A 24,642-nucleotide genomic window follows, 5' to 3' on the forward strand; every position below is an offset into this window, starting at 1 on the left:
ACAGAGATAAAAAAAATATGTTATAGCAAAATGAGGTATATATTTTCGCCTGGGAAATCTGAAACTGAGCTGAAGAAAAGATATCATGTGCCTCGCATAAGCAATATTACCCAACACTGTATCATGTTGCAACCACAAATTCTAAACACTTTTCTGTGATGGATCAGAAATGAGAGGAAAATGATGTCTGTAAAACCTGCCAAGACGTGACTACGCACCTAACTTGACAGGTCGAGTAGGGATAGCACTAAAAAGAGAAAGATCCACTCTGGAGGTGGCACAGAGATCCAGAGCTCAGGTGGGAGAATCTGATGAAAAGACAACTGTTATTCTTGCCTTCCACATATCTGTAGTTAATAGAAGAGTGGCAAACACAAAGTGATAGGAGCCCAGTTTGCAGCAAGCAATATACAGTAGGTGATGAAGGAAACCAGACCAAATGAGACCAGAACAGGTCTAATCTTACATTGAATCAAAACGCCAATACTGGCAAGAAACTGGCATGGTGCTGCACAATGAATACATCATCCTCTGCATGATTCATGGAAGTGGCAGTATGAAGGTGTGCAAATGTTTTTCTTCAGTAATGGAAGGAAAGAAGGTCAGAGGTTGATGGCTTATGGAAATACATATGGGAAATCCAGGAAGAAAACCTACTAGAGGCTGCAGAAGACTTGAGACTAGGGCAGAGGTTCATCTACCTTCAGGACAAACACCCAATACTACAGTGGAATGGATCAAACTACATTCATGTGTCACCGGAGCCCAAAGGCATTTCCTAAATCCAGTCACGAACCTGTGGCAAGACTTAAAGAACCACTGCAACAGGCATTCTTAAGCCAATCAAACTGAGCTTGAACTATTGAGGTCAAATGGGTGGAAAACTTCTGTTTCCAGATGTGCAGACCTGGTAGAGACATACCCCACAAGACTTTCCACTGTAACTTCAGTAACATGTTATTCTACACAGCATCTAATATTGCCTGAGATGGAATATTTTATCTGTAGACATTTTTAAAAACGTGCAAATCTTAGTGCTGTTTTAGCATATATCATGCTAATAAATTACACTGAGGTCTGTACTTCTAACATGACAAAAACAGAAATAGCATCAGAAATAAACTAATATGTCTAACTCAAGGGTAAGTCTGACAGCTGTTGTCAAAGGGGAGCGCAAACCTCATAAAATGGTGCACACCACACCCTATGATGTGTTTTAAATCTTTACTATGCAGAAGCATTCACCCCCTACCTATGCATTTTTGACTCCTAACCGTAACTACTGGCAAGTGGGAGTGTAGTAAACAAAAATGTGATAAACATCCCATATGACAGCTCTTCCACTCAGCGTTTCTTGGTTGAATGAAACCGTCAGTCTACTCACTGAACTTCCTTTCAAGCATTTTGTCAACATATTGCAAACCTCAAATGTCAAACTTTAGAGCAGGTTAAGCATCCATGTCAACAGGTGTTAGGTGGCTCTGTGGGCTTTAAATGTTGAATGTATTCAAGGAAACTGGAGAAATAAAATGTTGTTTCTTTCTTTTAGAACTTGGATGACCTTAACTGTGGGGATGAGTTCACTCGACTGGAAAATAATGAAGAGAGAAGCAGGAAAAAAAAAATTTCTCGGAGCAAGTGATCAAAGACGTTAATTTGTTGAGGCTGCCAGGATTTGTTAGAATCACAATTTTGACTCTCTCTTTAAAACAGACTCAAGTACCAAATACAGCTTTTTACATGTGGGTGAAATATTTAGAGCTTCGTTACACTTGAAGAGGAACGTTAAACTCCAGTATTAATGAAGGTGATTTCTTAGTGCCTTAAAGCTACTTTAATCACCAAAATCACCAGAAGCTACTAAGCTGCCACATCTATAAATGTGTTTTATGGGTGTTTAAATGTGAAGAAATAAATGTGTTTTGTAAAAAATCAAGTATCAGCTATGTGTTGCTTTTGATGCACTCATTCTCTTGTATAGTGGATGTGTGTTACAGTCGGCCACTGTGTCAGGAAGCAGTAAAACAGTAAGATTAAAATGAACAAGTCTGGCTTCACATGACAAAATACTGAATTTGAATTCATGCCAAGTTTAAACACTAGATTTGTTTAGAATTAGACAGGCAGGAGACCTGAAATTTGACCCGATGTTGTATTTTAAAAAGGTTTATCAACAAAACCAAAGACCTGGTACAAGCAGGAAACCTCTGTAGGAGCATGCTGGGCAATGAAGAAAGATGGCTTATTTACTGTAGAGATGATAGGAAGTGGTCATATGAGGTGACAAGGCTAAGTCAAAGTCTGGGAAGCAGACTTGGGTCAAATCCAGGGGCTAGTCAAGGTTCATAGTTGTGGTTCAAATCCAGGTCATGGTCCAGACACCAGAAGCCTAGGCAGATATCCAACAGCAGCAAAGCAAGTGAAGCAGCAGGCTTACAGGTGTGGCGAATGAGAACAGAGCAGGAGCGGTGTGGCAGAAGGTGAGTAGCAGACAGGCCAGAATCATAGAAAAGGTTTTTATATAACTTTTAAATCATTCTAATTTTGGCAACACTATTTTAAAGTGTAAATGACCCCCACATAAAAGCACAATTCCCGCCACCAGACAAATTTGAAAATTTCCATCAAAGTGGGCGTGGATCCGTGGGAATGGAAGAGTAGGGAGTTGGGTTCTGGATGGGGGAAAGCAAGATCAAGCTTGATTTGCCATCTTGAATCATGGGGAGTAAGCAGAGTTACGCTGGTAGTCACGCCCCATGATCCAGTCTTTTAAGATGGAGGATTTTTCACCCCTCGTTACCAGAGGTTGAGGGAGACATCGTGAAGCCCAGCGGGCCAGAGCCTTATCAGCTTGGGCTGCTGGCTCAAGGCGCTGACTCACTGAAGCACAAAGCCAGTGCTGCGAAGCAATGGAGGACGGGATCGGTCCAGTTATATATTATCATATTTATTTCCCACTTTGTAATCCAGCCGGGCTCACCAATAACTTTGCTCACCATTATTCATTTGTAAAGTCGACATTAAGCGTGATTGATCTCTTCTTTGCTCTGTTTCAGTACGAGGCAGCAACTGTCTGCCTGTGAGACAGGGAAGTAGGAAGGGTCTCGCAGCAACCTTAGCTTTAGGTCGGATATTTGCAGTCTGCGGTTTCAGCGGCGTCTGCCTCCTTTTTGAGCCGATACCGGGAGGCTGATCTGGGCCTACCGCTCTCTGTCTGCTGGTTGGCCGTTGAAGCCGCGGAGCACCAACATCCAATTTCCAACCTAAAACTAACTTCTGTAACGATTGTAGGAGCGAACCCAAAATTCAGCCGTACACAGAGTTACGTCAAAAAGGGTTTATTGAAAAAAACAAAAACAGACCAGGAGATGCAGGTGTTACCAGTCTTGCACATGAACTGAAAAAACCACGGCGGCCGAGCACGAGTGATGTCATGAGAAATGAGATATGACGATCTGGCAGAAAGTGGATCAGTGAGGCAGGTACATGAAGGCAGGTGAACAGGTGAGCAGAGTTGGTACTAATGAGTGACAGCAGGTGGAAATGGTCTGGGCAGATGACTGGTGACGGAGATGTGGACTGAGGTAATAGGGTTTTCTGTGGCTGAGAGGTGACAGGGCTGAAACGTCAAGTCCAGAAAAGTTGAAAACAATCAAAAACCTAAATCATGACAACTTCACCGCTGTCTCACTGCAGCACCTTCTCGGCTGCCTCAAGACACTAACCAGCAGAACAATTAGTTGCTTTCACATAATTTTGCCAGTAACACAAAAAGTCGGTAAATTTGTTGCTAGTTGCTTTTTTGAAGAAATAAGTCACTAGAGGGTCTGAAAAGAGCAACAGTGCTTACGATGGAGGCACAATATTGAGCTATGTTTCTTCTTTTTTTTTTTAAAGACGGAGATGTTTTCAAACACCACAGCGACAGAGCTACCTACATCAGTTTCTCCAGATTACGTCACAAAAACTTTTAAACCAATAGTAATACAGATTTGAAATACAATGCAAGACTACGGTTTACCCTTAGGATGGTGCCACACTGACGATTTTAGGTGCAAAAGCAGGACAAATATGCACTAATTTGTCAAAATAATAACCAGGACATGTAGACAGTGCTATAAGACAACCATGTTAACAGTATATGGGCAAAAAAAAGTTTATTAGGGGGTGAGTTACCATTTATGTTTCAGTCTCAAAAAGGCCTATTATGTTTTTTCTGAAGACATAGCTTGACTTATTAACCTCTACCAGACATGGGCCAGTATAAGATTTCCATAGTATGATAAAGTTGTGTTACTGAATATATGAAATAATTTAAAACAACAATGTATGTCATGATCAAGATGCTTTTATTTAAATGATTCACCAACCACCCCATAGTTTGCCAATCAATATTTCAAAGAAGTGCCTTTAAAGACACAGAAAACTGACATTTTTCCAAGTGGGAGGAAAGAAATAGTAGCCATCTCTCAGCCAGCTGGCCAGCCGTGCACCGCAACAGATGGCAAGAGTGTGCACTGTTTTACTTTAAACCTTAGGTCACTCTGGCACTTTCTCTGGCCTCTCTTTAAGCAGACATCAAACCATAGAAATGGTATGAGGGAAACATTTTTGTTTTAAGACTATAACTTTGCAAAACGTCCTCATAATGTGATACCAAGAACATCCTTGTGCCAATTTCTACTGGAGTCAACCTAAATAACACTCATCATCATGGCAAATAGATGGATCAAACAAATCCCCTATTCCCTGCTCCGTTTAGTGCTTTTATTTGTTATGCATTGCACTGCTGAATGGGGTGTCTGTATATCCCATTTAGCTGAAAGATGAGACTAGTCTGCGCATTACAACATATATGCTGTAATAAACAAACTCTCTCTTTCACTCTCTCTCTCTCTGGAACAACCCTCTGGTCAAACTGGAGACCGGCCAAGGACCTTTCCATCAATTAGCTGTTGTTTCTCTCTCTGTCTATCTGTGCTTTCACTTTCCCCTTACTTTCAGTTTCTATGTCTGTTTCAAGCCCTCTGTCCATTTAATTATGTCCACTGTGGGCTCTGTAGTATGAAAACTTGGCGTAGCCCGCCCGAGGAGCTCAAGTACCAAATACAGCTTTAAATGTTATGCAATGACTACAAAATAGCTTAGAACACCTCCACCACTATCATACACCAAAGAGGAAATTTATTTTGACTGTGCTAGTTAGTTCAGTTAAACTTGTGCAACTTTAACTTTCTCTCTGAGTGAGGAGAGCAGGTGCTTGTCACACCATCTCGCAATTTCTACGCACAGCAACACACAGATAAAATTACAACACACAGGCGGGCCTCCCCGGCATGCCACGCCACACACAGCGTGTCACTGTTGAATATCAATTACACGGGGAAGTGAAGATCTATTTCTAATTCAATCAGTCAGCACTCATGTCACATTCCTCGCTCTCTGGCTTTCTCCCTGGCTCTTCGTCCCATTTCCCAACTCGCTTGATTCTCCACCGATGCGTTTCGGTTATTGTGGGTCCGGTGGAGGCGGACGTGGGGTTTTGAGCACTTGTTTATGCAGGTGCGCAAGAGACTGAGTCTGCAACTCTATCCCCTACAGGGAACAGTTTCATTTGTGAACAATACTTGTAGCTATGATGGGGAGGAAAGTGACCCTGTTCATTTAGAAGCCTTGGTGGTAATTTAAAGTAAGGGTTAAAGAATTGTTTCTCTTCTTTTATTCTGTTTCTGTAGTGTTTTCAGTTGTCTGATAACTTCTGTAATAAAGACCATTTCTTCTTTCCTCGCTCAGGGCAAAAACTGTTGGAAAGTGTTCTGATTTTGTGAAGCCTAAGAGCTGCTGAGTTTAAAAAAACAAACTAAAAAAACCAAATGAACACTCAGTCGAGTTATTTTGCCATCTTCATCCTTGGCCGAATTTGTACCAATTCAGGTCTGAGTTTAAGGTTGCCACCTTATCACAAGGCAACATGGGACAGAATACCATGCAGTGAGACCTAGAGGCAGTTTGGAGTGGCCATTGGAGGGGGAGAGGACCCAGAGGGAACCCACAAATGCTAAGGGATAACGTACAAAATTCACCAAGAAATGCATTCTTGCTGTGAAGCAACAGAGCTAAACAATGCCCCACCATATAAAATAAGACAACAGCCTCGTAATGTTAAGACTTTTATTAGGCTTACAAACTGTTAGGAGGATGCTGCAGTGAGTATCTTGGGAAAGTATTTTTGATGTGACTTTGGTAGCAGCTTTTTGTGAACCGCTACAAATTAGTTTGTACAATAGTACTTTGCATTGATAAACTTCTCAATAATTTGCTCCCTCTCTCCCTGAAGGCTCTTTTTTGTCAAGCAGTTCCACTGGTGTTCCAAGCGTTTGTGTTGGGGAAACACCTCACTCTTGTTGTGGTGATGGTGTTGCCTACACAGGACCTTAACTATTCAGCTACACACTTAGTACTGGCATGTATGTCATTCCCACTGGGCTTGCAGAGTACATACTAGCCTCAAAGCTTCTTCAGCTGGTTTTTACTCCCTCCTCCCAGTTTTTTTTCCATCACAGGTCACATCTGAACAAGGGCTTTATACACTGAGATAAGAAAGATAAGATGATGATCTGATTTGCCAAGAGCAGATCATGCAGAGGAAGTGAATGCCTATTTAACATTTCCGTAAAAAGAGCAGTGAATAAACTCTTGACACAAGGAAAGTGTGGAAGAGAGAGAGGTGTGGTGAAAATCTCCAGATATTGTCACATATGTATTAGGATTTTGGTTATGTGGATTAAAAACAACTGAGCTTGATGGTAATACATGCATAGTTGGCAACAGCTGAAAGTAAAATGTTCCTATGATAACACTGGTTAACTCCCTCAGTAAATAAAACAGACAGAAAATACACTTCATAGTTCAATATCTTGGCTGCCTTTGAAGTATTTTCCAAACTAAGCCATCTGTTATTGACAAGCTCTGCTAATCCACCTCGTTTGGTTTTGCCGCTCCTCTTCAAAAATCTATTTGCTTTGAGATTCAGACTCAGACTCAGACTTACTTTAATAATCCCAGGGGGAAATTACTTTTGTTACATGCTCCAGAATACACACATTGTTATATATATATTTACAACATTCCACACAAGGTATTACCATATCACAATAGTCATATCACTATTGCTCCTTCTCTGTTTCAATTATATCTTCCCTTGATTTAATTTCACATATCATGTTAAAATTTCAGTGTTATTTAATATTGAAAGCAACTTGCAAACAGCTATCATGTCGCCATGGTTACGCCTCGTAGCAAATTGAAAAAAGTTAAAGGGCGTTATCACAAATCTTTCCAGAAAATGATGGGGTAGTTTTGAGGTACAAATAACTGCACAAACCCAGTAATTGGGCTTAGGACAAAACTCTGCCATTATTTAGTCCATCTTTTTCTATGGCTATTGGAACAAATGCATCTTTATTTTGTAGGGGATTTTAGTTGCAAATACATCGCAAGAGGTCATGCTAAAGAAAACAAAATAAAATTGCACTCAAACTGTTATGAATGCAGTTTTAACTTGTATATCCCTAAGTAACTTCAAATATAAATGTGAGAGTAACATAAATATTTTGCTGCAACAATCTTTGCTCAAATGTATGCAGTTTGTCAATTTTCTTTAATTATTTTTCTTTCTTTTGCAAAGGTATAAATTGATACATCACTGTCTACAACTTATGAGCAGCTGTTTGTGTGTTGGGTCTGGTAGAGAGAGGGGTTTTATGTCTGACTTTGCAAAAGGTCTATCAGATTATTTTTCTTTTGACCAATCCTTGCTTACATTCAACCTCTCTGCTTTCTGTAAATACCTTTCCCATCAATTTTAGTCAACCTGCTAATATAAAGGTGTCATGACTTATTTATTTTGTTTTACTTAGATTTGACAAGTAAATGTCAAATAAAAATGCCTAAAGGTTTATCATACAGTACTTGCATTCGCATTTTTTTTTTTGTCTTTGCATTTTGGATTAGGTGTAAACTGATCTTTCTTTCTTTTTTTCATGGAAATGCTCAGCAGTGCTTTGAGGTCACGGTGTACCAACGTTTTTCTTTACTTTTCCCACAGCTCTTGCTTCCATGTGAGAAAACAACTTTCTGTTTTCTCTCTCTCTGTCTCTTTTAGATCACAACCACTTGAACAATGCAGCTTTGTCTCCCCTGGGACCGGCCATGGCCTTGTCTCACCCTCACAACAACCTGGGGATTGGCTTCAATAAGTACACTTCGCTCAAGGCTGTAGGTGAGTCAACTCCACAGAAACACTGACAAGCATCCACTCCAACTGTACTGAAAACAAGAAAATCTATGCAACTGTACCTTTTGGATGTATTTGTGAATGCTAAATAATGCAACTACTGATGTGGGGGGAATTAGAAATGCATAGACAGTGGCTTTATGTAAAGGTGGGATAGAATGAAAAGTAGAGAAAGGGCGAGCCTCCTTTACAATAATGAGTGTCATCATGGGTCATCATTCATTTCTGAGTCCTCAGTGTGATGCTCTACTTTCATATTACAACGGATTATATAGCAGTCATGATATGAATGTTATGACTGCATTAACCTGTTCACAAGAAAGACACTACAGCACTCTGGTTTTATTACCTGCCTGGTTTTGAATATACATTTGTTCTACCCACTGGTTTTTATTTTTGCCCTTCCATGCATAGCAGTAATAACACTGAAGAGCTATTCAAAAGCTGTTTTCTTGCTTGTCTGGGTGCTTATGGTATGCTTGAATTCAAGTCACTTCACAAGACTCGTGTGTATCACTTCAAAGATAGCCACCTTTTGTCAGTCCTGTTATGGGATAAGAGCTCAATTGGTAAAAGGATTTTGGTGACATCAATTAACAGTGGGCTAATATAGTAAAAATAATATATTGATGTGCTTGTATGTGTGGAAGAAATTGCCGGTAATCATCTGTCCATTAAAATGGACATCACGCATCACTGGCTGTGTGTTATGTTGGCTATGTTTCATTTCTACCAGTTCTGGTACTATTCTTGAAAGCACCTAAACAGCAATTATTGTTTTTGCAGTTATTAAAAATATTAGACAAAAAAAAACAAATTTTGCTTGGATTAGTTTCACTTCAGTTACAGTTTTTACATTTTATATTTACTAATGCTGAGAGAAAGACTTACAGGTGTCACGCTGGGATAAATATCTGATGAGGGTGACGCAAGTAATAGTGACCAGAATATACACGGTCACACTACTGTGTGAAAGTGTAGCCAAGGATGCTGAAGTACCTTAAATATGCTGAGGAAGTAGAGGATTTGCCGCTTGACAGAACTCCAAGACAAAAGAGAGCAAAATGTGTTTTGTTTTGTCCTTTATTTCTCCTGCTAGATTGTTGTAATCAGGCTTGTGAATCATTTTCTTCTAGGACTCAAATTTCCCCTTTGTTCAGTGATATCAACAATACAGGCACATTTAAAATAAATTATATATATATATATATATATATATATATATATATATATATATATATATATATATATATATATATATAGATATAGATAGATAGATAGATAGATAGATAGATAGATAGATAGATAGATAGATAGATAGATAGATAGATAGATAGATAGATAGATAGATAGATAGATAGATAGATAGATACTCGCTACTCACTGTCCTTCTTCTGTACATGTCCAAAGCATCTTAGTTAGGCCTTTCTTGCTTTATCGCAAAAACATCTAACCTTAGCTGTCTCTATATTGTATTTATTCCTGATCCTCTCCATCCTCATCACTCTCAAATAAAACATCAAAACCTTCATCTCTTCTTTCTCCAGCTCTGCTTCCTGTCTCTTCCTCAGTGCCACTTTCTCTACAACAGACATTGCTGGTCTCATCACTGTCTCATACACATTTCCTTTCATTCCCGTTAACACTCTTCTATCATTCACCTCACACTTTTCTCCACCCATTGCAACCTGCTTGGACATGTTACTTCACACTCTGTATTGCTCTTGACCGTTGACTCCAAGCAGTTACTGTCCTCCACCTTCTTTGTCTCTGCTCCATATCACCTCACAGCTCTACTTGGGTCCCTCTCATTCACACATGTATTGTCTTTCTATGGCTAACCTTCATCTCTCTAGACTTTCCTCCACCTGTTTTCTGCTCTCACTACAGATCACAATGTCATCTGCAAACATCCTAGTCCATGGAGATTCCTGTCTAACCTCATCTGCCAACCTGTCCTTTACCACTGCAAACAAGAAGGGGCTCACAGCCAATTTTTCATGCAGTCCCACTTCAGCTCTCATACATGTCCTGCACCACTCTAATATACTTATCTGCTTCTCCAGAACTCCCCATACAATACCACAGCTCCTCTCTCACCACTCTTATGCATTCTTCGGATTTACAAAAACTCAAAGCAGCTCCCTCTGATTCTTTTTGTACTTCTCCATTAACATCCTCAAAGCAAACAGTGCAGCACTTCTTCTTGGCATGAAACCATTCTGCTGCTCACAAATGCTCACTTATGACCTCAGTCTAGCTTACACTATAATTTCCCATAACTTCATTGTGTGACTCAACCTTTTCCGCTGTAGTTACCACAACTCTGCACATTTTCCCTATTCTTTAAAATTCATATAAGCACTCTTTCCCTCCATTCCTCGAGCATCTTTTTATGCTCTAAGATCTCATTGATCAGCCGAGTCAAAAACTCAGCTGCGTTCTCTCCTAGACACTTCCATACCTCGACAGGTATATGAACAGGAACAACTGCCTTTCCGCTCTTCATCCTTTTAAACTGCTTCCTTACTTCTTCCTTTATAATCTTTGCTACTTGATCCACAATAGATGCTTTTTCTCTTGTTTGTTCTCTCTTATTTTCTTCGTTCATTAATTCTTTAAAAGTTCTCCTTACATCTTCTTATCACACTTGTTACACCTGGCAGTAAATTTACATCTCAATCCTTAATCGCCCTAATCTGCTGAACATCTTTATCATCTCAGTCTCTCTGCTTCGCCAATTTGTATAAATCTTTCTCTCCCTCCTCCCTGTCCAACCTATCATAAAAGTCACTGGATTCTCTTTTTCAACCTTAGCTGCCTCTACCTTCATTTTATGTTGCATCCTCCTCTTTACTCGTGGCAACTCTCTTCTGTTCTCAGAGTCCTACTTCTTCTTAGCTGATCTCTGTTTCTCCCAACTCACTCCTGTACTTCCTCGTTCCAAGTCTCTTCATCAACTTTCCTTCCTGAACGAATACCCAGTATTCTCCCACCTTTCTCCCCGATAGAATTAGCTGTAGTTGTTCAGTCATCTGGAAACACTTCCTGGCCACCCAGAGCCTGTATCAACTACTCCCTGAAAGCAACTAAACTTCCTTTCTTTTTTAGCTTCCAACACATTGCCCTCTGCTCCGCCTTTGTCCTCTTCATCTTCCACACTGTCATAGTCATTCTGCACACCACCATCCTGTGCTGTCTGGCAACACTCTCACCAACCACCGCCTTGCAGATACTGAGTTCCTTCTGGTTATATCATCTACACAAGATGTAATCCACCTGTGTGCTCCTACCTATGTTCTTATAGGTCACCCTGTGTTCCTGTCTCATTTGGAAGAAAGTATTCCCTACAGCCAGTTCCATCCCATTTGCAAAGTCTACCACTATCTGTTCTTCTGCATTCCTATTTTGGATACCGAACCTGCCCATCCCTTCCTTATCATCTCAGTTTCCAGCTCCAATGTGTCCATTGAAATCTGCACTAATCACCACTTTCTCATCCCTGGGTATATTCACCATCACTTCATCTAACGCATTCCTCAATTTTCCCTTCTCCTCCAGCTCACACCCCACCTGTGGAGCATAACCATTAATAACACTGAACATCACACCATCAATTTCTAGTCTCAGACTCATCACCTTATCTGATGCTCTTTTTACCTACAGAAGAGTCCTGCCAGCTTGAACCCTGCCCCTAAGCTTCTAGCCTTGCTACCTTTTCACTTGGTTTCCTGAACACACTGTATGCCCACCTCCTTCTCTGCACGATGTCAAACAACTCTCTAGCTTTTCCTGCCATAGACCCAACATTCAAAGTCCCTTCTCTCAGTCCTAGACTTTTGCCTTTCATCTTCTCTCTCTGGCAATTGACGTGTCTTCTGATTCCTCTTCCTTTTCGCCCTCGCTGAGTAATAGCAGCCCAATTTTTATCTGTACCCTGTCAGTCACCAGCACCGGTGACGGTTGTTGTTAACCTGGGCCTTGACCAACCCGTTATGCAGATCATGTTATTGACCTGCATGGTAAATTTGCCAAAAGTCTTACACCAGATACCCTCCACATTTATCCATGCTTGGAAAAGGTACAAAAATCTTTGAAGCTGCATTACCCACTCCAGTTTCTGATGAGCTAATAAAAATATTGGTGGTTCTTTCTTTTCCATTGCAAGGCTGAGACTGATGAAGGAGACACAGAAGCTTTTCATAGATATAGCAAAATTCAGCATATGTGGAAAAGATGAAGGAAAAACCCTGGTTAAGGTTGTGTTTTGGTAGATTGGAATGATCTAACTTCTCCCAGGCTAGTGCCTGGATATGATGGGATTGACAGTGTTGATATTAGGATTCACTTCACTTTATTTTATTTTTTTTATATAATTTTTTTTTTATAGAGCTTGTTGATGGCAGTGCTTCTTAATGAATCAAAAAATAGCTGAGAATCCCTGTTTAGAAAAATACTTCCACCCTAGTAGGGTCATGATTCCACTCATACTGAAGTTCTTCCAAATTTGCTGCAATCAAGCAGCATTTTAATAGCTAATCAAGGGCTTCAAGAGTATTGTAGTTTTTACTCTAGTCCTAAGGGGTTCATCGTGTGTCTACATGCTCTTTTTCATCTAGAAATTCAATAGCAGTATTTATTTTTAAATCCCACAAGATAGTCAAAACATGAGAATGGCCCCAAACTTTAGTTAGATTTTGCTCCTTTGCAAAATAACAGGGATGGTGGGGCTCGTCGTGGAGCATGAAAAACAAAAAAAATGTTTTGTAAGGTAAATTACCTTGTCAGTTAACGTGAGCATGGTTTAACAATGAACAATGAACATGTTTTATAAAAGTGGAGGTCTGGATCAAATAAATAGAACATTGGGATCACTGTTGCTCTACAATCATTACAACAACACTGTGTGCTGTGCGCACTGAGTTACTTCAACCATTATTAACTTGACAGTTATTGACAGCTGCGCTCACTGTAAACAGTAACAATAGGTTTGCCTCGTGTTTGGGGGGGGGGGGGGGGTTGGAAGTCAAGATTATATTAAAGTGTATTTTCTTCACCAATGAAAACCCCTGTCAGGGGCAGCCTTCAATTAGTTGAACTCCAGGATCATTCCTATAATTTACTGTTAACTCTCACTGAAGGTCCAACTTTGAAAATTGCCAGAGTTTCACAACCCTATTTAAAAGTGTGCAGAAACTTTGCTAAAGTTAAACCATGTGTATAATTATCAGGTAGGTGAGCCCTTAGACCAAAGCCGCATTCTATGCATATCTTCCTAAACCAGCTATATATCTTTTATGTGTTATTGAATTCAAACATAGAGGTGATGTGTATTTGTATAATTAGAGAGGGCATAAGAACATCAACACCATCCATCAAGGTATGCAAAATTACTCGGAAACTTCTATTCATCATGTAAAATGGGCCAAAAAAAAAAAAAAAAAAAAAAAAATTCAACTAATTTTTAGAAGTCACAAAATCATAAGAAGCTTTAGAGAGGGGTGGAACCGTCTGGAAAGTTGGGGTAGTTGGGGTGTGTTCACAGAACCCATTAAACATTTTGTTGCCATTAGTCAGCAAGGTCGCAAGAAAGGTGTTGAGAAAAATTGCAAATTAACTAACAAGTATTTTAGAAGAATCAAACATTAAAGGGATAGTGGAAGATCTTTTTTCCGCTGCGTATGTCCTTATCTATTGGTTGTCTCACATACCAATCATAGTGATGCACTCTCCTTGCTGGTTTCCTCTTGCTGCACATGCACACTTCTAGTGTTTATCTATCCAGTTAGCTTCAGTTTCAGCCATTCGTTGTAGCTCCACTGCTCTCACTGTATAACTTGAAAATGGTTACGGCTCGCAACAAGCAAACTGTCTAAGACGTTTATGGGAAGAAGAGGAAGTTCTCAGAACAGAAAAATAAGTCCAGAGTGTATTTGGGAGAATGTTTCACACGATCCCCCTGAGGAGCAGGGGGACGATCTTACGGACTGTAAGATGGTTTTTACACATGTGCAGTTATTCAAAAAGGCATTTCTGACCAATAGTTTTTTGGGAAAATTGTCCACTATGCCTTTAAGAAACTAGGAACCTATTCTCCAGAGTGCCGTCATATTCCTGAGCTGCAGCCTAACTGAAACAAGACCAGAGTTACAAGATGTTCAGTGATGAGAGACAAGGTCGGAGTGATTTTGTCAAAATACTCAACAGATCAAGAAACTGACAGACACCATTAATGGAAAGATTGGGACTGTTATTTACATAGATTGTTATATTGCTCATAGATTCTTTTATACAATGTCGGAAATGTTTATTTGTATATTTTGAGTTGTTATTTTCTTATTGTCACCTTAAAACTGCAAGAGGTACTGGGTCACACCTGAACCCTGCAACAACATAAACATAACACCCACACATATTCAATATATAAAGCCTTGTTCCTGCTAATGCAAAGAAAAGCAGTCTACGTCTGATCACTGCAGACAGAAAAGGACAGTGACAAAGATGAGGAAGGACAGCTTGACACTTGTATGTGTGCTGTTCATTGGCTCAACATGCAAAGAGGGATGGCAGGGCTCATCAGAGCAGCAGAAATATACATGAGATGTGGAAACCAAAGAGTCACGAACAACAAAGTTTTGAAGGGCAAACTGATAACTCTCAACAGAGATGTAACAGGGATTTTCTTTCATTGAAGTTTTCAGAAATAAGACCAGCGTATAAGTGCAATTAAAGCAGTAAGCACTGGAAAGGAAGGGGAAGAAAAATGGAGTGTATCTGTGGAAAGTGGCTGAGGAGAAAACAGAGACGTTCCCGTCTCATTATTCTGCTCTGTGAGTGAAAAACAAAGGCTGATTGCGGCTGCAGCAGAGAACCAGCTACTCGAAAATGAGCGTCAGACACATTTCACTGAAAAACACTTCAAAGTAACAAATCCCTCACACACTGAGGTGCAATATGCTCCACTCTTGCTCTCTCAATTTCTAAGTACTGAGCTCAGTCTGAGTTTTAGGACACATGCTCCTCTTTTTGCTACCTGCTCTTAACAGAGTGGTGTTAAAAGTGACAATGTAGGCACAGACAATGTAGTGCTTTACATTATTTTTTCCCTAAGCTTTAGCTTAGAAAACTAAGCATTATTTCTTATATATATATTTTTAAACAATCCTTTTTATTTTGTTTAACAGTCATTCATCTATCTAATCAAGAATGTACAACATTTATATTTCGAACACTGAAAAAAAACCTACCTGTCCAGTAGGTGGTGACATTAACAGAAATTAAATGTCAAAACTTAACAAAAAAAAATCTAAGCATTACAATAAGTTTCTTAAAGCAAAACTAAGATATTTTAACATTATTCACAATTTATTTTTTTCCGTTAGGCGAGATGAGTTCAGAGCTGAATACACAATTTCCTAAATGGATGAATCAATGATGGGCACAGTGAACTACAGTAGATTGTACATTTGTACATAACATTTGTCTGTCATGTTTTCATTGGAAGATAGGATCTGACATGTCACGGATAGTCAGGTAAATACTTGTTGTGAATTATGTACTTTTCAGTTTCAGAAAGTTTTTGGTCCATTTTTAAATTGTTTTTGTAATGAATGGAACAGAGAACCTGGTATTCAAGCCAAATATGAAGTACATTTAAAAGGTTTACTGAGAAGAGTGGAGTGATGGCAAGCAGGAGATGACAAAACAACCGGGATGGTGGATGGCAGGCGAAGACAGGTTGACCAGGTGATGAAGGCAGGAACTGACTTGACCAGATGCAGCAGACAAGGACAGACTTGACCACAATATGCAGGCTGATGGCTGATCAGAGCGAGCAGAGCAAGCAGCAGGACCTCACAGAAAACACTGAGAAGTCTGGACGAGCACACAGACACTGGAAAGCCTTACTTCAGTGAGGGCAGGTCAATTGCCAACATCCAAGGCCTGGCAGGCTGAGCACACAAGAACTGGGAGCGGCATTTAGGCTGTCCAAACGAGACAAGGCAAGACGTTCTGGCAGGGAGCAGATGAGTGAGGCAGGTATATATAGGAAGAGCAACAGGCAGAATGACTTGAAGGTAATTAGTTGCAGCAGAATGCGTCAATTTCTGAAAACCAAATTATCCAGACAGGAAGTCTGGAGATGCAGGAAGTGTAAAGCGGCTCCAGTTTTCAAAATAAAGGAGAATGTGGGAGGCGGGGCTGCCTGAATGCATGAACGGATCCAGTTTGGATTCTTGCGAGGCACATTTTGCAGTGAACGGCACAAGGAACGTAGCAAGTGTGAAGCTGGCCTGAGCTGAGTGCAGCATGGAGTGAAAGGAGATAATCAATCAAAAACAAAAACCCGAGATGTGATAGTTTTTAAAATACAAAAGCATACGTTCACCATGATTTTTATGGAAGATATAGTAATAAAACTTGTAAACTAGTAAAACACGGAGACAGAATCGATTCATGTTAAAATTTCTGACTTGGAAACCCTTTTGTCACCAACAATGTCTTTTGAATGTGGACAAGAGGTGAATATGCAGCAGGAGAAGTGGCATCAGCCAAGTATCCATGCTAGTGCCAACTGGGAAACTCTGTCCAATCTTGATTTAATTTGTATTTGTCCACGAAAACGAATATCCATCATTAATTTAAAAAAGTAATCTGGTGTGGAATAAACAGTTGGAGGAATTTCTGCTGCTAATCATTTCTAGGGATGTAACGATACATGCTGCTCACTACTAAGAGACGATAAATCCGTTTGGGTTCAGACAAACAAAAACTGCATTATAGCAAAATGTTCACAACAACTTGAGTTTTTCTTTTCAGAAATCAAAAATCAGACTGTAAAGGCTTAGTAATCAGTACAGTTTTCCTCAGTTTTTCAGTCCACGTTTGATTAGTCCATTATTGTTCATTTATTCACAAGAAATTAACATCAACACAAAACAGATGTGTGCTTTTGCATTGTTAGCAGATAACAATTAGCCAGATATGGCCAAGAACTATTTGAAAATGGCGGAGAGCGTAGTCAGGCCAACCAAACCAACAGGAAATATAGTGGTCTGCCTCCATGGTCACAACAGACCAGCTCAAGAACTACTTCCTTCCTTAATACATTGAAATGAATCTTAAATGTTACAGTGTGTAAAGCTTGAAACACTCACCTTCATATCCTAGACTTAAAATAATTGAGAACACTTACAGTTAAACCCAAAATGATTCATTCTACTAGTAAATGCATGTGTAAAATTCAATTCAATCAAAAAGTTGGTTTCTGATAAGAAATGAGCCAAGCATCCTTTAAAAGAGAACAATTTGAAAAGAGTACCAATTTTGAAGAAAAACTTTTTTTTTTCAATGTCAAATGTATATGTTTAAATGTCAGGTTCAAACCTGAACATTTATTAAACAAACAGAAGGAGGAGAGACAACAGAAGAGTTAATTTTCATATATCTTGCAAGGAGAGCTAAACGGAGATGCTTAATACAGATCTTCAAATTTGCTCTGAAGCACTCCGTCGCCTCCTCTCTTTTTATTAGGCAAAGAAATCCCTGGTTCCATTGTCAAGCTAAGGGGTAGGGATAAGCAAAAGAACTGTGACCTTCGAGATAATACCAAGCAGTTCACACAGTACAGTTATGCGTAAGCGCTCCAGATGGCTGAATAGAATCCATAAAAAGACTTGTTATAGTCACAACATATTTCTCTGCTTTCTGCAGGCCTTCTGCAACGATAAGAGAGAGATCTAAAACCTTAAAACTTCCTAGTAGTAAAGAGTAAATATATATGATAAATGTAATGAACATAGTAAGTAACATAAAATATGTAGAAAATTGTGTAGTAAGAATAATTCTATCAATAGTTTAAATATTGACATACTTTAAAAACAGGTGTAAAACTGCAGCAAAGTGCTGTACAAGAACAACAATAACACAAATGAATAAAAACAGAGTATCAAAACATTACTTCAAATAAATGCTAAAGAATAACAATGAGTTTTGTTTTTATACACGTTTTATTTAAAATAGCATGTCAACAATTGCTTACACCCTTTTACATAATCAGTGTAAACCATTTTATATGCATTACACCAATCAAACCCTTCTTGTAATTAATGGCATGATTTTTTTTGCCTGTTTCCTGTGCTATTTTGATGATCTATCTTTGGTGATGAGATCACATTTAAATCATGACTCTAACTGGGACACCTCAAAATATGACTATTACTTTCAAAGATCAATTTGTATGAATAATTCGAAACTAACTGTACTTTTCCAACAAATGTCAGGTGCTGAAATCATGCAGAATTTGGGAAGAACGGGAAATGTGGTGTTAAAGTTTGATCAGATATTACATACATTATATCTCTTTTACTTGATACAAGTCAACTTTAACTGCTTCTTGGACGCTTCAATAAAATAAATTTAAATGACCAAATCAACAAACTTCTTTTCTCTGGAGTTTCCTAGTGACATTTCCTTTTCCTCCAGCAAAAACTGTCAGCAAATGATAGCGATAAGAAGTGCAGCAAATACTCACTATTCATCTTTTTCCCACCTGGTTATCAGCTCCCTCGCTGGGTAATAAACAAGTCACTGGGTCCAGAGATCCTCACTGTGCTCACAAAGTCATGACTAGGGCACAAAACAGTTTGGCTTGGAGAGCTGACCGTTTGCCAGGTGTAACAGCAGGTCCGGTGGACCGAGCTCTTTTGAAATCTTTTTTTAATACAACACGGTTGGCCGGCAGCAGCAGAGATTAATTCTAATCAGAGTTGAGTGAAAGCAGGCTTAATATGTGTTAACCCATATTTTAATGTTAGTCAGAGGTCTATTGATGGTAATCAGGATGTGAATAAGAATGCTTCACAAATAAAACTGACCTTGTGAGAATAAAAGACACGAGGAGTTGTTGAGCTACAGCTTCCACTGCTGATCGCAGAAAAACAGGCCTTTAATGTCACTATGATTACCATTTAAGGCACAACAGTGATCCTTTAAAAACAGGATTGTTTCTCCATTTTTGTTAACACATCTACATAAAAAATGGTTTAATTGGGATTTCCGTGCACAACACACTAGTAGAAACGCCCTGCCACGCCACTAGTAGGCGGTGTGTTTTTTAAAGCTCAACAACGTACGCATGCGTACAAACACCCCCTGCTCAGAAAGGCACCACCACAAAAATAAACTTTTACAATGGCAGGAACTTAAACGTTCACATGGATAGACAACAAGGTTCAGCTGTAGCTTCATGTGACTTTGAATCATAAAACCACTGGCATGCTTGAAACTGGTCTGCATCCATTATGCTGTGCACAGATGCAGTCATTTCTACTGATTACAGATGTGCGATGCTAGTGCGAGGGCAGATTCCATTTTTCCTGGTTACGCGATGAGGGAGACCAGGATGTTTTCGAATCCTTTCACTCTGGAAACAGTTTTTACTTCATTGTGGCGCACACAAACAGTAGGAGGGCAACAAAACTTTTCAGGTTTCACTAAAAAGACGTTGCTGTGTGCGCAGAGCCTAATCCCTTGGGAAGTTAATGAATCAGTAGCAGAGCTTGCAACTCTTTCAGAAACTTTTCTTCTAAATGTGGTCCATCAGCTCTTATTCTTGAATGTGTAACAGCTCACTCTAGTTTTTAGCTCGAGAGAAATTCAGCTGGAGCATAAAACTCAGCGGCGTCTTTCCCATAAGTATTCAGGAGAAGTTTGATTTTTCTGTTTAGTTCAGGCCAATAAAGATATCTGTTTAAAATGAAACCCCTTCAACTGGGATTTACCACTCACTCATATTATAGATCCGACGTTTAGGATATGATAAAAGAGACTAAAATTAAATTTAGCTCTAAAAGAATTGAGCAGTAAAATTAACTCGTCTCCATAAATAGGAGGATTTGGAAACGTCCCAGGAAATTATGGGACAACAAAGCTTTGCCAGAAGAAAGCCACGGGACATTGGCAGAAACAACTCTGATATCCCTATGTTAATTAAAGAAGTGAGAAAAGAGCAGGTGAGCTGGCAGCCAAAACGTGGGACAATGGGTGGAAGAGGAAGGGAGAGGGTAGAAAGCAGAAGCCAAATGCTAAAGTGGAGTAGAGAAAGTCGCTGTGGGATCAATACATTTGTCTTTATTTACCACGGTTGGGTCTTTGTAGATGTATAGAACATGCTGAGACAGTTTAAGATACACCCCGATACTTCTTGTGTTATTGATCAAACTAATCTCAGCACAAATGGCCTGTAAGGGAACAAGCTGCCTTTTCCTGTACGTGTTTGATCTGCTATGTAGACCTGATCGTTGTTGCAACCGGGCCCTTTCCTGATTGGTGGACAGACCTGAATAAAAATCAGGTAGCTAATGACCAGCAGCTCCTGCAGATGGTTGTACCTCTTATGTTGCAGCACAAATTACTGTACATTTCAGCCGGGCCTTCTGCCGAACAGCGTATAATGTGAGAATCATCTCATGTCCCGAGAACAGGTGGTTCCTAAAAAAAAAAAAAAAAAAGATCCACAGCAGACCATGAGTGTGGGGCAGTTTCCTGGAAGTCCACAGTCTTGAATGGGTTACGCTCCAGGTGGTTTTGACCGCACCGGTGGACAGGGCGATTCGCCTCCTGTCTGTACTTTTACACCGACTCGTCAGCGACCTGACACCATAAGGTCCTGATTGTCTGGCGCTGAAATAGTTTATTCACATCTTGCTCAGATATCTGTAGAGCAGGCAGTGAGTCTAAGGAGAGGAGTGTGGTTGATCAGTGTAGAGCTTTAGTGTTCAGAGTGAGACGTGGACGAGTTGTGGGCAGGCGTGAGCGACTGCTTTTAAAACCTGAAATAGAAGTTAGTGATGTTCTGCAGGCCAGTCCAGACTGACATTGATCATTTACTGAGATTTGTTTTTTGTGGGTTCTCCCTGTTGCTTCTCTTACCTGCCCTGATATCAGCTTCAGTTTATTTATATATTGCCAATTCAAAAAACCATGGCATCTCAAGGCACTTCACAAAGTCTGTTCAATCGAATAATGCGGACAGATTGGATAAAAAGTTTTCTAAGGAAACCCAGCGCATCGCAACAAGTCATTGACTTGCAGCATTCACTCTACCTGAATGAGCATTTAGCGAATATCAGTCGCTGATATTGTGCCGTTGACTTTGCAGCAATCCCTCAAAACAAACATGCCTGTAGCAACGGTGGAAAGGAGAACTCCCCTTCAACAGGAAGAAACCTCAAGCAGAACCAGGCTTGGTGTGAACGGCCATGTGGGTTTGATCCCCTTGATCAGTTTGTCTCTGGCCTCGTTGTACAGGGCCCAGTTCACACTGCTGTAAGCCTCTGCCTTGGTTTGACACAGCCTCCTCAGATGTTAAGCAAATCATGATCTATTGTTGTCCTGTGCAAAACGTCTTGGTCTGCACAAACGTGTCCTCACAGAAACTGATGCATGATCATCACAGGATCAGTGAGTTTGTTCAGGAAGTTCCAAAAACACTTCAATCATTGCAGACCAAGCAGATCTGGAGTGTCTGTATTGACGGGTTCATCCACTTCCTTATGGTCCTTACGACAGACTTACAGGGTTTTAATTTCTGCTTGTATATTGGAATCAGATGAAGAATACAGTGATCAGAAAGTCCTGAAGCTTTTCAGGCAACAGCATGACGGCCACCCTTTAAAGCTGTGTAACAGTGGTCCAGTGCATTTGCATCCCTGGTGGTACACTTCATTAGAGAGGTTTGCAGTGTTAAGGAAAAACAATGAATAGGGAGTCTGGGTGTTTTCTTTGTTTGTTTGGTCAATTATTGGACCAGCTAGCTATTTTTCACCTGCTGAATAAATACCTAAATTGGTAGAATGTAAACTCTGACCAGAACAAATGAGGAGAACTCCCTCTGCTTATAGAAAGGTTTACAGTTGAAAGATACAGTATGTGCTCCAGGTAAGGACTAAATGAGTTCTGCAACACACTGACCTCGCTACACCAACCATCATTTATACTAAACCAGATTCCACTTCCTTAATTTTCCTCCCGAGAGCTCTGTGCGCTAGCAAAGAGGAAGCCTAAACTGCTTTCTGATCCTAATGTATTAAGAAAATACTTGGTGTATTGTATTGAATGAAACTTTTTTTTAAGAAAATCTTTTTGGAAACTGATAATGCATTATAGACTCCTAAGAATATTAGTTAAGACGCAACCATGCAGAATAAATACCAGTCAGAGAAATTGCAAACAAATATCTGTTTAATAATGTGTAATAATCACATACTGCATACAGAAAATAATTTCTACATAAAGTTTGCCAAACATATCAGACAGTAAAGTTTTAGCCTTGATTTTACCCAAATGAATTTAATAACATTGTACAAAGCAGGCCCTCTAAACACAATGTACTGCATAACAATTAGTCCAAACAGAGCATGTGGTAAAACTCAGGAAAGCGTCTGCAGCTCCAACTTATGCATGTTTAATGCAGTGCTTCAGACTAAACCCAGGGGCATTGTTTTAGGCCGTCGCCGGAAAGAGAGCAAAAGCTGATGTTGAAGAAGAGCAGAAAATATCTGAAATATGGAGTCAAAAAAAAAATAAGACAGAGACTCAGAATCAGAACCAGCGTTATAGACTCAGGAAAAAAAAAAAAAGACCAGATGGGAGGTTCTGTGAACTGAAGAGGATGCTGAGCAACACTGTCACAGTGAATCTTGCTGCCGGCTCTGCCTGGCGACAACATGTGTGGAAACACTTAAGTGGACAGCAACAGAAGCTGTTGTTTGAACGCAGGCTCTGTTTAATTCATTGTCCCTGTGGTGTCCCAGATTTTCCAGCAGCAGCATGCTGCCAGTTTACCCTCCGCAAGAACCACAGCAGATCAAAGTTCAGCTCACACACATCAAGACTGAAACGGTTTAATATCTGCCAGCTAAACACGACGACGTGCACCAATCAGCAGGACTGGTTATGCCGTCAGGTAGAATTTAATGTCTAGCCTTTGCCATGTTATTTACGTCTGGTCAGTTCTCATCGATTAACTGTATTTCAACATTTTTACAACATTTGTTTTATTCCTGCCTGCTTCATCTGCCACAGAGCAAAATGAGTTTGAAATTTTAGCCAATAATTGGCTCACAGAGACCGTTCAGTTTTAATTGTGACCACTTTCAGTCTACTGCGACGTTGTGTTTGACAATATCCTGATTCTTCAGCATGTCAGCTGTCAAAGTTCACAAAAATCTTCCCGTTGTGCTGACAACATCTGTACTCACGTCTATTATAGTCGCGTAGAAAAGTTTGAAGTGGCAGAAAGCGTTAATGAGATAATTCCTCTGTTTATTTCTGCTAGGTATTAGTAACATTAATGCTGTTCCTACTTGCAGCAGTTTCATGGATGCTGGTAATTTAGTTGTTTTACCATTTTGCACCTTTGTTGTTGTTGTTTTTTGCCTTTTTGAGTTCACAAAGAAGAGCCAACTGCAGCGGGACATGTCATTCTGCCCATACATTATTTGGTTACGCACAAGGAGAAGTCCACAGTAACCTATGATCTGCTGTAAGGAAATATGGTTATGTGACTCCACCAAATAATATCTATTAACAGGAAGTTGCTTAGAGTGTCACGATCCCCAGGTCTTTTATTATTTTTAAGCTTCTGGGGATGGTGCAGTCTGTGTTTTCCCATCTTGTTTATTAGTCTGTACATTCTGTCCGTTCCTTCTTGTTTCCTGTCAATAGTTAGTATCTTGTCCATTATGGAGTGAGTTACTTTATTCCTGTTTCTCTTAGATCTTTGTTTTCCTGCCCGTATTAGTTCAGTTAATAGTTGTTTGATTTTTTTGTGGTTTCTGTTTTATTGTCAGGTCCTGTGTTTCATTGCACTCCCTCTCCTTCAGATAATCACCTAACTGTCTCCCTAACTGCTTCCGCTTGCTCACCTGCTTTCTCCTCTGCACCTCCCCTCACTATTAAAACCACTGGTTCCTCTTCCCCTTTGTCTGATCCTCCGTTATGCTACCCCATGTTCTGGTCTGCTCCCTTTCTTATTTATGGTCCTTGTCTTCGCCTGCCCTACCTGTAAGTCTGTAGCCATTTGGTAAATAAATATCACCTTCACCTCAGTATGCGACTTCCAAACTCTTGTCTGAGTTTCGGTCCTGCAACAAACTCTACAAACATGACACAGAGTGGTTCCAACTTCATCGGGGGTTCATTATCTGTCAAATTTCAAAGGAATTTAAGTGGCCAAAATGCTAACATAAAATAAATAGAAATGTTGAAGGAACTGAAGGTCTTAGGAAAATTGTAAATCAAGTTCTTTGTAAAGGTTGACAATTTTTAATGGTTCATTGCCA

General features: G+C 39.8%; 1 protein-coding gene across 2 annotated transcripts in view; it reads left to right on the forward strand.

Annotated features, from left to right (window-relative positions):
- The window catches only part of LOC105933496 (protein shisa-8), a 158,889-nt gene that overhangs the window by 129,556 nt on the left and 4,691 nt on the right, over window positions 1–24,642 (forward strand). For both annotated transcript variants that reach the window (XM_036129842.1, XM_012873072.3), the window contains exon 4: window positions 8,165–8,281. In XM_036129842.1, the coding sequence (XP_035985735.1) occupies window positions 8,165–8,281 (117 nt within the window). The remainder of the gene's footprint in view (window positions 1–8,164; window positions 8,282–24,642) is intronic.

Source organism: Fundulus heteroclitus, unplaced genomic scaffold (assembly GCF_011125445.2).
Source record: "Fundulus heteroclitus isolate FHET01 unplaced genomic scaffold, MU-UCD_Fhet_4.1 scaffold_231, whole genome shotgun sequence".
NCBI lineage: Eukaryota > Metazoa > Chordata > Actinopteri > Cyprinodontiformes > Fundulidae > Fundulus > Fundulus heteroclitus.